Source organism: Apis mellifera, linkage group LG9, assembly GCF_003254395.2.
Source record: "Apis mellifera strain DH4 linkage group LG9, Amel_HAv3.1, whole genome shotgun sequence".
NCBI lineage: Eukaryota > Metazoa > Arthropoda > Insecta > Hymenoptera > Apidae > Apis > Apis mellifera.
Window position 1 is genome coordinate 7,917,648 of NC_037646.1, and position 15,219 is coordinate 7,932,866.

Below are 15,219 nucleotides of genomic sequence, written 5' to 3' on the forward strand. Positions count from 1 at the left end.
AATTATATATAAATATACAAGTAAAAATAATATGCATATATATGCAATATAAATAATATATGCTTAAAATATAAATGAATATTATAACAATTCTTTGTTTTTCATCCATCAATTTTAAGAATATAAATTTTGAAATTTATTTCAAAATTTTTGTTTATTTATTAAAATGTAAAATTTACATATAAATATACATATTTATAGAGTAACGTATATTTCATTATAAATCACAGTATATAATTTTTCTATAAATAATAATAATTTCTCTATAGTCATGTAATGTTTAATAAAATTTATATTGTATAAAATGTTATATAAATAATATATAATCTTTTAGCTTAGTTTAATACTTACGTTTTTTTTTTTATTAAATTTTTAAAATCCTGCCAACACCATTTTCTTCTTTTATAAGAAGAATGTTAAGAAATTGAATCTTAATCTAAAATTTATTTTTCTTAAATCGTAATTATTAATTGTATTAATTTAATGATTTTTTTCATACATTCCAATAAATTTTTGTCATACATTCACAGTGTTTATAATTTTACAATACAATATACAGAACATTCATAGTTTTGTTTATATATATATACATATATTTATTTTTAAGAAAGATTTTTCAACATGAATTATTAGAGGTAGTTATTAAACACTCAAGTAATTATATATAATTAATCAATCGTAGAATTTCTATACATATTTTTGTTAAATCAATTTTTTAATATTTATAACAGTATAATAATATAAGGTCTATAATATTTCTAGTTTTGCATAAAATATATTAATACTCATTTATTGTAGAATTATAAATATATTCAATATATTAAAATCTAATTTATGTACATTTGACAGGTACATTGAAGCGTGCGCTTCTAATATTTTATTACAAAAAACAAAATGCGAGGAATAATCCTTATTGTTCTGCTTTTAATTGTTTAATAATTTAATACTTTTTATTCTTGCATATAAAATTATAATAAATTAATGGAATAACAAAATGATATATATATATATATATATATATATATATATATATATATATATATATATATATTAAAATTTATCGTATTATAAATATAAAATATGTATGAATCTATTTTGATATAATAACAAATATAATAAAAAAAATGGTACGTTTCCACATCATATGATATTATTAAATAAAGCGTAATATTTTTTAACAATAAAATCAATAATGAATATTAAGTTATAATTAAATAAAATTTGAAATAAATTTATAAATAATCGATATCTTGTTTGATAAATATATAAAATGTGTTGTTATAATTTTCTTTATTTAATGACTATCAAAAAAATAACAATAACAAATATTAATAATATTGATAAAATAATATATTAAATTTAAATTTAAATTACTGTATTCTAAAAATGGAACAACTTTACATTATGTAATTTTTTAATGTAATCAATCTTATAATATAATCAATTCTTATATATTTAATATATAATTATATTCTTATATATTAATTTTTTATATTATTTAATATAAAAATTTTTTTTCATTTCTTTAGGAAATTATTATCACATCGACTAGCAATTAAATTATAATCTAGATATAATATTTTTTAATGAATAATCATCTTTAAAGAATAGTAGAAATCATTTTAACAAATATCCATATAATATATTTTTATAAAATAATATTGCACTTCCGGCCTTCTTTCTATTATATTAAATTATATAGTGGCAATTTATAATTATTGTCAACCACATATTTTTTATTCGTTTATTCGTTTATTCTAAGTTATATAAATATTTTTTTCTTATCAATATCAAGAATATAAAAGTAAATAAACATTCCTTTTTATAACTTTAATAGTTTGTTTTTAATATATTGTATAAATATAGTAATAGTAAATTAATAAATGCACATTACTTTCAGATTTATTCATTGTCAGACTTAATATTACCAATTAAATTATATATTTACCCGTTTGGCGAACTTTTAAACGCGTTTCTGTTCTATATTTAATTTAATTAAATAAATTAAAATCTACGCATAATTAATTTTATATCAAGAAAACAAATAAACAAAATTATATAAAATAAAAGGATTAAAATAAAATTAATATAAATAAAAAGAAAGAGATGAAAAAATAAAAAGATAAATTTATAAATTAAAGTAAACTCTACTTAAGATTTTACGCAAGACTATGAAAGATAAGATGCAATTGTAAAAAAGTGGTATGAATATGAATTTACTGGCCTTAAATAATAATTAAACAATTGTATTATTAAACGATAATAAATAAGTATGTGTACAAAAAGATTCGTAGATTGCCATGAAAATCTTTATAGGATAATCTGGATACATGGCAATTTAATTTTGATTTTTACTCATTTCAAATATATTTAATACTGTATTTTCATGTTTTATTTTATTAGCCTTTGAAAAAGATAAAAAAAAAAGGAAAAAAATAATTAAATAAATAAAAAGAGAAAAAAAAAATTAGAAATATGAAGACATAAAAAGATTCTATTACTATTATAAGTTACTATCACAATTTTTAATTGTGATCATTAAACAGGCATAATAATTACCATCTATTCTAATGTACCATTCTAATTTAAGGTTTCATTAAAAATATATATATATAATTTTAATATTTACTTATCATACATAATTAAACTGATTCTCTAGATCCACACGGCGGAAGAACCGTGATAAAACTTTCAGTCTCGCTATCGCTGGTGCTAAAATTTGATCTTTCTAAACCTCTATTCTCATTTTTGGCACAAAATGGTTGAATGTAAGAGTTTTTCATTTCAATTTCCATCCCTGAATCATTATTTTTCAACAAATTAGACACGTTTGAAAGTTTGCGAAAATTTCCAAAGAAAACACTGTCCGTTCCAACACTTTCTGCACCGCTCTCGCTCGCTCCATCACAGACGGATTCGGTTTCATCAGTTTCCGAGACGCTACTCACTTCGTGTTTCAGCAGTTGTTTGTGCGACCCATTACTATCCGTGCTACTTAAATATCCGCTATCTTCTACTTTCATTCGTGGTTGCGGTTGATACCCGAACAAATGATTCGTGGAATTGCTGATGGATTCGCTATTTTTGGAAGCTCTTGTCAGATGTTTTCTTTGGAAATCTTGTTCATTGTGATATTGGCCGAAAAATTTCTTTTTATCCTTTTGAATGAGAGAGTTGTACCATGACGCGGATAAATTAGTCTTTGACTTTTCTCGCGTGCAATTGTTTCCCGTTTGATCTATCAATTGATGCTTGCATTTTGTCATCGACTCATCGGCTTGTTGTCGTTGAGACTTGTCGGAGTAAGAACAATCAGTGGCCCCTACGTGGAAATGGTCACAGGGGACAGGAGAACCGTTGCTGGTCGTAGGGTCACCCGCTTCGGCAGGACTCCTGTCCCACCCGTTTTTTGACGCAGAGTTCGATGATAATTTCGCATCTTTCACACGCCGTGGGGGTTTCGAATGCTGATAGATGTCCTCCGTGGGCGGTAATGGTACCACGTCCGGTTGGTTGCTCGGTTGTCGTTGTCTTTTCAACTGTCTTATTTCGGGTGTTAAATACTTGCATTTCTTCCAAGATACGGAATCCTCTAAATGGCCGTTCAACGATCTGGTGCTGTTATTCAATTCCTTGGAATTGGATTTCAGCCTAGCCTCGTAGATCTCTCGAAGGCTTCCGTAGCCACGGTGCAGACAAGGGCCATTTTTCCCCGAGTCTTGATCTTCGCGAAAGCTACCCTTGCTTTTGAGAAGGATTTGAGCAGGCCTTTCCAGAGAATCGACGTAGATCTCATCGGGTACGTCTTTTTCGTAACTCGCGGCGTCGTTAATTTTCAACTTCATCGGTTTCCTGTCCAACGTATCCGGTTCGTACTCAGACTCGTCCTGTTTTACGTAATTCTTGGGCGAATCTTGTACCTTAATGGTCAAATGTCCAGGATTCTCGGGCTCGTATTGAATCTCTGGCCCGGAATCGTCGCTGCAGGCCGGACTGTCGTAGCCATCGTTCACGTACACCTCGCTAACGAGGGAATAACTCTCCGATTTCTGAGAAGAGATTAGCTCCGGTAGATTATTATAATACCCCCTTTCGAAAATATCTTTATTCAATTTATTCGATATCATCATCTCCCCGGTTCTTGGATTGATCACAGCGTTTTGCATCGTCAATTCTTCGTCCATCGGCAGAGCCGTGGACAAAGCTGGACTCGATTGATCGGTGGATTGATCTGGCGAATTGGACGATTTCCTGCTGGATTTCGACCGTTCCAGGCTATCCACTTCGTAATCAGCTATATTCTCCGATTTCGAGTGATGTTCGACCAACACCTTTGCGTCAACCATTTCACGTATAACGGCATCCATGATACGTTTCGCTGTGTTTTTAGCATTCGGAAGCTCGTTGATCATATCCGGCAATTCTTTCTTCGAATTTTCACTCGATTCGTTCGTTCGTTCCCCCAACGAATCCTCCCTCATCACTCCTCCCTCCTCCTTTTCATCGCCGCGAGAAAGAACCGCGGTGCTCCTCTCTTCTTTCTTCTCTTCTTTCACCGCCGTCCCTTTCTCCATAATGGCGTTCTCCTCCATCTGTTTGACGAACGAGTTTTCGATGGCTTTCCTCACTTTGGTGTTGATCGCGTCATCCCCACCGATCGAAGCATCCCCGTTTCTCAACGAATGATAATTCGATTCCTCGAACATCGATTTGGTGGAACGTTTCGACACGCTGTGCCGATCATCAGTCTCGAGAATTTCGCTTCTTGCCACGTTTTGAAACGTTCTCATCATCATCCGTGAATTCTCCTTCCACGAAGAGAGAATTTTCCCTTTCGTCTCATTCTCGTTCAATTCTCGTTTCGCCAATTCCTTTAAATACTCCAAATTCTTGTTGAACGTTCTCGTGTTCTCTTGAAGGGTCTTTCGTGCCTCTTCCGCGTCTCGCCAACGTTGAGGCGTCGATCTGACGTCCGCCAGCCATGCCCTGACCTTACTCTCGCCCGGGTTCAAGTGATCGGGGTCAGGGAGGGACGCAGGCGTGTCTCTGAGCGCGTCCGTGGTGCAGCCGGGGCATCCGGTGCATCGTTGCGACTTGCGTGACTTGGTGACGGAGCTTCGAGTCGAATTCGAGGCCGATTGCTGATTCTTGCTCGTCGTCCCGTCGCATTGTTCCGTGTTCGTTTCCTCTTCCGGGATCCCTGAATTTGAATCGACAGATCGAAAAACTTTTTAAACATTTTTTTTTCCCAGTTTATTATCAATCTCTTTTCTTTAATTTCTTTAAGAGAGTTTTTGTCGCGCTTTCTTTTTTTTTTTTTTTTTTTAAAGAGAGTAAAATTACTTATTGTCAACTGACCGACGAGGATAGGGACGAATTTCTTTGCAGCCATTTTGTGCTTCGCTATGGAGATGACCTCCCGAATTTTTATAAGAAATTCGATAGCTGCTGGAGGAGGCGCCTAGAAAAATTCCGGGCTGTCTTCAAATTATCTCACGATTATAAAATGAAATAACTAGATGGATAAAATTATTTCTCTTTTTTTTTTTATTTATTTAATATATTTTACACGCTTATCTTTACGTTATCTTTACTAGGTAACTAACGTGATACTTCTTACGAGCAACAATTGTCTGTCGAAGTAAGCGGGATTGAAGTACAACTTTCTTCTCTGAGCTCCAGGCAATACGGGAACATCCTGTTGATTGTCCACCGTCTCCACGACTCGCACATCCTCTTCTGGCAATCTCTCCCCTAGAATGGATCCAGCCCCAAAGCAAGCCTCGGACTGTTCCATGTAAATGCAATGGGGATGAACAATAGCCGAGGTAACCTGTCCAATCCAATGCACAGAAATCAATCAGTTAGAATTATTAGTTAGAATCGTCTTATAATATTCTTACACACGAAAGTGTACGAAATCTTCATCTCCAAGAAATTTCGATCGATCAATTAATTAAAAAGAAAAATTTTGAGAAAACAAGTTTCACGAACATTTTCGAATCCTTGTTCACCGTCGCTCGGTGGAAGATCATCCCCCAGATCGCTCTCCGTTAAACCACTGTTCGTATCGCTCTCGAAGTGTCTGGAAGCAGCGAGCAAAGGGTTGCTCTTCACCAACCCGCCCACTTCTCGGCCAGGGGCCAAGCTTATTTCCGGCTCGTCCACGATCTTCCGCTTCGCCTTCTTGCTGTGCAGGTACAGGGACACGCTCGCGACGTAGATCAGCGCAAGGATGACGGAGGAGAGGCCGATGGCCGTGTACTCGGTCGCGGATAGACCTTGCGACAGTTGCGTCGTCGAGGAGAACGTCACCTCTCGAACGTCTGCAACCAAGTCACCGTCCTCTTTCAATTATCACGCGGTGAGTATTCTTATATATTTAGTCGAGTTATTAAAATTCGATGTATATAATTCAATTTTCTTGTTCGAGATGAGGAAGACAGACGATGCGAATACCGACTGGTTTTGGACTGTGAACCAGCCACCCTGAAGGCCACGCAGGGGGTGAAGACACCGGGGAGCTTCGACTTCTGAGAGGCGTCTCTGCACACGAGTTTCGCTGTGACCACGCGACCCTCGGCCGCTTCTCTCAGCCCAGTTTCGCCGATCCACTGCAACGATTCCAAGAATTTATTCCGTGAATGATGGAAAGTTGATTTTTGAAAAGAAGACGAATCGAAACGAAAAGTCTTTTTTTTCATTCGATTATGAAATACTCGATCGAAGGAAGTGATAACAGTCGTCGTATATTTAGTCGTCCAAGGAAATTTCTCTTCTTCTATAATGAAATTTAAACGTGGCCTTTTCGCAGGCCTCCTTCAAGCTCCCTTAATTAACCTTACGTCGGAGGCTTTACACGTAATGGAGGAGAAACCAGTAAACGGCTGTCTTTCGTTCATATTTCGCTTCGAGGAATAAGTATTTTGAACGACGTTACGACACGACACGCTTCCCGATACATCGTTCATCTTTATTTCGTTCGATCGTGGAAAGGAAGAAAAAGTAAAATATTTCTTCTCTCATCGAATTGAAACGAAGAATTCTTAAATTAAGAATGGAGGATGAAAAATAACTACTTGTCAGCAACGAATAGAAAAGAGACGATTTCTGTGAACGATTTCGAATCGTTGTTTCTTCCTGTATTATTATATCGCTCTCTTATTTCGCTCCAATTTAAAAAAACGAACCTGTAAAAACGTTCTTCCCTCGTCACGGAACAGCCTGAAGGGTGGCTCGGTGTCCGAAAGATTCCTCAACTCCGACCATCCTGCCCGTCCCAATTGCTGAGCCCCAGTTATCCCGCAAACCGGCGTGGTCACACCTTTGCGCGAAAAAGGGGAACGCATATTCAACTCAATGATGTATCAAGCTATTTAAGCAATTACAGCTACGTGCAATAATAACTCGTCAACATTTCAATTCAAGTTGCAAGTTGAAAAATTGGCAGGAGGTAGATTAACTCACCTTCGAAGCGTATTTCCGCGTGAGGATAGATTATCTGGCCACGTTGAGGTAGAAACACGTATGGCACCCTCTCGACTTGGCCTGTGCCGCTCACGAAACCAGCAACGTTGCATTCTACAATCATCGAGAATTTTACTTTATATCTATGACAAACAATGTCAGAATTAAATTTTGTTTGTAATTAAATTTCTTCCTTTCGTTTGTTCACCAATGGATGGATAAATAAGATGTAAATTGGAATAAAACTTTGGAGGAATTTATTATGAATAATTGAGATGGAGGAGGGGAAAAGTGAATTAAGACGTCATTCCGTTCGTGATGCAGTTTCAAATTTTCTCGTGACTGACAATTTTCTGGCGTATGCACGGGATGACGTGCAATTTTCAGGCTTTTTTTCTTCTTTTTCCTTCTTTTTTTATCGCCCGCGGTCATCTGCGGCACAATTATGCAGCTCATTTAAGAATTTCGGATGCCCCGCACGCAAGTGCAATGGAGAAAGCGCTTCCTTTGATCGGGAAACGTACAAAGGGGAGCATAAACGTCGGCGTTCTGTTAAAAATGTTGTTACTTGCCGTGAACGTGACGGGGGAATCGTCTTTTTTGAAACAACACTTGAGTCCGAACTTAAAAATAATAGTTTCCGTTCGTGCAAGGAATTTTTTTTTTCTTCTTCTCTCTTCAGAGAATTCTAAATCTTAATAAAAAAAAAAAGGAGAATAATGTTTCCTGGAAAGAAAGTAAGCAGTCGAAAGAAACTAGGAAGAAGAAGTTTTCAGAAGAGTTATCTGTAAATATGTATCGATTAATCGTTCCATTTGTCTTCGATATTACGAGTACATCGATTCTTCAGGATTAAAACAACAGATCCTCGCATTACACGATCATGGGATTGCGAATTCCACGCTCGAAGATTATTTATGCGCGCCTCCACAGGCATATCGTTGCAAAATACCTTGTTTAATTCGTAATTTAATTCACAATTACGGAGTTAGAGGAGAATCGCTCGTTAAAATGTTAATCATTTCGTCGATGGCGTCAAATTGTCAGGCAAAGTTCATCACGGATAATTCGACGCCTAATAAAAACCTTAATCTTAGAACGTTCGAGCTGGAATGTTTTATCGCGGAATAATGCAAATTAACGAGTCAAATATCGATGTCGAGAATATAAATAATATGTCTGATTCTTGATCTCTGAAAGAAAAAGAGTTTGAACGGATCATTTTCCTCCCAAAATCACATCGGCGTATATTTGTAGGAATTGAAGAATTTATAAGAATTGGAACTGGTTTTGTTGTATTTGCAGAATAATGCAAATTAATGATATCGAAAATATAAATAATATATCGAACGATTCTTGATCTCTGGAAGAAAAATTTTTTCCCCAAAATCACATCATCCTATATTTATAGGAATTGAAGAATTTATAGAAATTGTCTTAGAAATGATTTTGTTGCAAAATAATGCAAATTAATGATATCGAGAATATAAATAATGTCAAACGATTTTTGATCTCTGGAAGAAAATCTCCCAAAATCACATCGTCGTATATTTGGAATTGAAGAATTTATAGGAATTGTCTTAGAAATGATTTTGTTGCAGAATAATGCAAATTAATGATATCGAGAATATAAATAATATGTCGAACGACTTTTGATCTCTGGAAGAAGAAGAGTTCAAATGCTTGAACAGATCATTTTTCTCCCAAGATTCTTCATCGATCATATCGTATATTTATAGGAATTATTTTAGAACTGATTTGTTGCAGAATAATGCAAATTAATGATATCGAGAATATAAATAATATGTCGAACGACTTTTGATCTTTGGAAGAAGAAGAGTTCAAACGAATCATTTTTCCCTCAGATTCTTCATCGATCACATCGTCGTATATTTGTAAGAATTGAAGAATTTATAGGAATTGTGTTAGAACTGTTCGAACTGGAACGTTTTATTGCGGAATAATGCAAATTAACGAGTGTCGATATCGAGAATATAAATAATATGCCGACTCTTGATCTCTGGAAGAAGTTCAAACTCTTGAACGGATCATTTTTCTCCCAAGATTCTTCACCGACATTTCGTATATTTATAGGAATTGTCTTAGAACTGATTTTATTGCAGAATAATGCAAATCAACAAATGTCGATATCGAGAATATGAATAATATGTCGAACAACTCTTGATCTCTGGAAGAAAAATTTTTCCCCGAAGATCACATCGTCATATATTTGTAAGAATTGAAGAATTTATAGAAATTGTCTTAGAACATTTGAACTGATTTGTTGCAGAATAATGCAAATTAATGATATCGAAAATATAAATAATATGTCGAACGACTTTTGATCTTTGGAAGAAGAAGAGTTCAAACGCTTGAACGGATCATTTTTCCCTCTTCATCGATCACATCGTCGTATATTTGTAGGAATTGAAGAATTTATAGGAATTGTGTTAGAACTGTTCGAAACATTTTATCGCGGAATAATGCAAATTAACGAGTGTCGATATCGAGAATATAAATAATGCGCCGACTCTTGATCTCTGGAAGGAAAAAAACGTTGAAACGCTTGATCATTTTTCCACCTCCCCTCCCAACATTCTTCATCGAACGCATCGTCGTATATTAACAGGAATTGAAGAAAAAGAAAGATTGTGAATTCGTGATGGGAAACAGTAGTGAGCCGCGGCGGTCGCAAATCGCGCGACTCGGTACCGGTTCCTTAACGAGAGAACGCCACACGAACAATATTTTCCTGTTTATCAAGATTTAAAACGTTTGAACACGTATTATCCTATCCGCTCGACGATTCGCTGACAATTCGCTGGGAACGGGTTTTTCTGGAAGAACCGCTGCCAGTTCCCCGCGGATCTGTTTCACAAACAGAAATTTCGAAAACGTCGAATGGTTAATGAGATTAACCGGGTTTTCAAAAATTATGCGCGCTTTACCCTTGAAATATTACCCGTTCTAACGAGAGACGTCGGTTTATGTAACAGTACCCGATCGCAACCGATCGCAACAGGTTTACAGACCGATCTCTATCTATCGTGGATTTACGCTGAAAAAAGAAATAATACCGTTTAACAGATTGCTTAATTAGGATCACTCGATGCGTAAAAATGTAACGGATGACAGATCGAGGGCCTCGAATAACAAATAATTGAATAAAGCGCGATTGACAAAGTATTATCGAATGTGGTATTAAATTCAATTCATGAAAGGAATAATGCACGTACAAGCTGAATAAATTTAAAATCAAGCGGCACGACTGGCTAACTATGTATGTAACCGAGTGGAAAGGCTCGACGAGTTACATGTTTGGATTACATTTCATAGTATAGTAGCATTCATTGTTCCTTAAAGGAGAAAGCCGAAGGAAGAGAGTCATTGTACATCTTTCGTCGACTTTTCTTTTTTCGAATACGCAAGATATATACCATACGTGCGCCGAAAGAGAAAATGCACGATCCTGGTCTATCGTGTATATGTATATATATTCACCCTCAGGTCTTGACCCTGATCGCTTCAGTTTATCTCAACGTTCTACTAATTGCTCGATTCGCTTGATGTACGGTAGCTGTGTCGTCGTTGCTCGTCAACTTTCTTCGAGGAATATTTGGAACGGTGTTCCCGTTTCATTTTCGAAACTTTTCCGAAAATTCTTCTTTTTCTGTGACCCATTCGTATTCGTATTCTCGTTTCTTCCGTTTCTCGTGCAGAGAGCTAGAACTAGGAAGAAGTTGATTCTGAATAATCGTTGGAACAAGCGTTTCGAAAGATTCCACACCCGATTCTTTTTCTTTTTTAGAATATTCGGAGATTATGGTGGATTTCGAATTTTGATGGATCTTTTGAAACGTGGTTGATCATTTGTCAGGATTGTCGATTATGTTCTATTTATGTTTGTTATACAGATTAGGAAAGAAAGAGTTATCAATCGATTTTCAATTCAGATGAATCCAATTCTTTCCTACAATTCTCAAAAATGAGATAGAGTGTCTCCTCGTTTCAAATTATTAATTCGACGAATTTTTGAGATAGTGGTCGCCACATTTATCGAAATAATAGGAAGAATTGTCGGTCTTCAATAATCGAATGGAACAGTGAAATTAGAACAGTAAGCAAAAAATCCAATTTTGGATTTAATCCAACTATTTTTCTCCTACACTTCGAACATTTCTAAAAAAAAACAAAAAATGAAAGATAGACGCTTGAAATAGCGTTTCAGAGTCGAAAAAGAATCGATGATTTTGAATAGAAGAGGTTAGAATAGAAAAGCAAAAGATTCTGTTTCAATCTTTTCCTTCTATTTGTAAAAAACCAAAAAGAAAAAAGATGTTCGAAATAATGCTTCAGAGTCGAAGAAGAATCGATGTTTCGAATAGAAGAGGTTAGAATAGAAAAGCAAAAGATCCTGTTTCAATCTTTTTCTCCTATTTATGAAAAAAAAAAAAAAAAAGAAATGAAAGATGGAGTGCTCGAAGTAGCGCTTCAGAGTCGAAGAAGAATCGCATTCAGATCGATGGTTCGATAGAGGCAGGCTCCTACTTTCGATCTTAGGATTTACACGAAAGTGTAAATTCGTAGAAGAGAAACTTGCGGTTAGGGCAAGTTTTCAACGAGAAACCGTTTTCGCGGACGACATTGTAACATGGAGGCTCGTAACGTGGAAATCACGATCGCGAAAATTATAAATTGCGGTCCACAACGGTTTCACTGTTCACTGTTGATCGTAATGTAAATCCTCGTAGTCGAGGAGAATCGATTAACAACGTTTTAACGTTTATCCAAAGAAAACGTAATCGTTCAGAACGAAGGGTATATAATGTATGTAATTCGATTAAACATCTTGGTTTCACAACAACGCTTCCATCCTTTGTCTATTTCTGCTTTCACTTTTTTCGCGGCTATAATAAGACGAATTCCTCGAATTCATCGTTGCGAAAGAACTTTCTATATCTATTATATTTTATATTAATTCAACAAGAAAACAATTGCATTTCCTAATATAACGCGTCTCTTTCAAATTGACGACGGCCGATGCGAGTATTTATTAGTAGGAGTCGAAACCTGGTCGAAACCGGTTATCCGAGGGAAGAACACGAGGCTTATTATTATTTTAAAAAAACGATTTAACATTTCCCCCTCTCCTTGTCCCTTCCATCGCATCTATCGTTATCATTTTTATCCACGAAAATTGTACAGTTGCCCGATCATTTCCGAGAAAAACAATTTCTCTTTTTCAAAAATCCAATCCTCTGAATTTAGACATCAATCGATCAGATCCAAAACGTTTTCTCACCTCGTTCCAACAACAGGAACAACAATTTTCTCACTTTCATCAAGGATGAGGAAGGAAGAGAGCGGGCTTCGGGAACAGACGCGTCTTTAAATCGTTTAAATTAGACACACGCGGTTTTTCTCTTAAACGATTCTCTTCCCGCTCAACGCAACGATTCTCTCACTTTCATCAAGCGGCGAGGAGGAGAGGCGATCGGTCCTCGTTCGATTCTCGGCGACGCGATCCATCTCGTTAAAAGTGTCCCACTCTTCTTCTCGCCGACACGATTTACGATAATCGATGGAAGAGAGCAATTAACAGCCTGCTCTCTTGCGTCCCCGTTTCGCTCGTAGGAGGACGCTCGATCCGGCTACCCGTGTCTCCTACGATCGGGCAAACGGATAACGAGCAGTTGATTAACGATCGGCAAACCCGACGTGAAACTGGTGAACGAGACGATACATGCCTACGCGATGAACCTTGACCTTCGCTCGAAGATCACGACCGATCTTCCTCCTCCTTTTTTCTTCTTCTTCTTCTTCCTTTTCTTTCCTCCTCTCCCTTTCTCTTCGATAAATAGATGGATAGAGTAATGGAAATCGATGAATATATATATTCGCCGGCGAGTGTAGATACGATTTAAATAAATTAAAGATTTAAGGCGAATTCATTCGATTCATTCTAATTTTATTTATATAAGAAGCGAACGAGACGGAGCAGTATGGAAAGTAGAAAAAAACGTATAAAACGATGAATTGGAGAGAATTAGCAAAGCGATTCTCGAGAGTTAAAGTAGCTGCGAGGCGCGTGCACGATTATAGACACGATAGAACGATCAAAGTGATAATTATAGAATCGGGAGGATGAGTTGGCAATTTTGGTAATTTTATTTGGGATGATTATCACGCTTATATCTTGTATATATTGGCTGGTTCGTTAAACGTTTCGATTACGAGAGATTTATTTATCCTAATTAAAACGTTACTTCGTTTACACAGGAGTTAATAATCGATGACGAGAGAAGAGATTTTCATTTCGCTTCTACTTCGATACACGATACAATAATGTATATATATACATATATATAAAATCTGTCGATTGGAAATTTTACTTTTCTTACTTTAATCGCTCGAGTCGATTTCACGGTCCTTTAATGAACGAAGATAATTTAAAGACGGGGATATTCCGTTCTATCAGAATTAGAAACCACGGGTGGAAGAGATATTGTTCCTTGCGGTACTTTTGATCAACTCGTCGCCGCGCGGCCTCCGCACCAGCGACGCAGCTGTACACCGGTGCCGCAAATCTGTTATTTATAGATTGCACAGGACACACACTTTGCGGCCGGGCCTGCAAAACGGCGAAGAGACACGTTTGACACGACCGGTTGACCCCTCGGAGGACGCTGAGGCACCGGTCCACTGGCTTGCGCTCAGCCTTTTTTAATTACCGGCTACCACGAGTTACGTGGTGTCGAGTACGGCACACGGTGAAAAACAGATACGTACCTATTAATACGTCCTCGCGTTTAAAACGTTTCTCGCGTTACGTGTTCAATCCACCATCCTATCCATAAATTATTCCTGCCTATCTGGGAAACGAGAAGTCGCGTGAATTTCTCCCATTATTCACAAAACCCGAATAGAATCTCTCCCTGGAAACCCTCCTTCCAATCAGCCTTTTCAATTTTCCTCCCATTTATTATATATTTCCACGATTCGATGTTCCAAGATTCCTATCGATATCTCGTTAGGATCCCTAAAAATTTTCGAATCACTTTTTCACTCGAATTTTCCTCTCTTTATTATGTATTTCTTCGAAGATCCCTATCGATATTTCCTTAAGATCTCTCCCTGAAAATTCTCCTTCGAATCATTCTTTTCCACTCCAATTTTCTTTATTATATATTTCTTCGATGTTCGAAGATCCTAATCGATATCTTATTCGAATCTCTCCCTGAAAATTCTCCTTTGAATCATCCTTTTCCACTCCAATTTTCTTTATTATATATTTCTTTAAAGATCTCTATTGATATTTCGTTAGGATCTCTCCTTAAAAATTCTCGAATCACTTTTCTACTCGAATTTTCCTCTCTTTATTATATATTTCCTTAACGAAAGATGTTCCATGTTTGAAGATTTCAATGGATATTCTTATTCGAATCTCTCCCTGAAAATTCTCCTTTGAATCATCCTTTTCCACTCCAATTTTCTTTATTATATATTTCTTCGAAGATCCCTATCGATATCTTGTTAGGATCTCTCTCTGAAAATCCTTTTCCATTCCAATTTTCTTTATTATATATTTCTCCAAAGATCTCTATCGATATTTCGTTAGAATCTCTCCCTAAAAATTCTCGAATCGACTTTTCCACTCGAATTTTCCTCTCTTTATTATATATTTCCTTAACGAAAGACGTTCCATGTTCAAAGATTTCAACGGATATCTCGTTGGTCATCCCGTTCTTCGAA

General features: G+C 36.0%; 1 protein-coding gene across 3 annotated transcripts in view; it reads right to left on the reverse strand.

The window, feature by feature from the left end:
• Window positions 1-2,516: 2,516 nt before the first annotated feature.
• The window catches only part of LOC411336, a 78,152-nt gene continuing 65,449 nt past the window's right edge, over window positions 2,517-15,219 (reverse strand). The window contains exons 7-13 of one of the 3 annotated variants that reach the window (XM_006561741.3): window positions 7,468-7,581; window positions 7,191-7,324; window positions 6,464-6,614; window positions 5,995-6,326; window positions 5,621-5,833; window positions 5,359-5,461; window positions 2,517-5,200 (exon numbers count right to left, since the gene is read on the reverse strand). In XM_006561741.3, coding sequence (XP_006561804.3) covers window positions 2,643-5,200; window positions 5,359-5,461; window positions 5,621-5,833; window positions 5,995-6,326; window positions 6,464-6,614; window positions 7,191-7,324; window positions 7,468-7,581 — 3,605 coding nt within the window. In that variant the 3' untranslated portion in view covers window positions 2,517-2,642. The remainder of the gene's footprint in view (window positions 5,201-5,358; window positions 5,462-5,620; window positions 5,834-5,994; window positions 6,327-6,463; window positions 6,615-7,190; window positions 7,325-7,467; window positions 7,582-15,219) is intronic. The other 2 variants (XM_006561743.3, XM_006561740.3) reach the window with 2 other exon arrangements.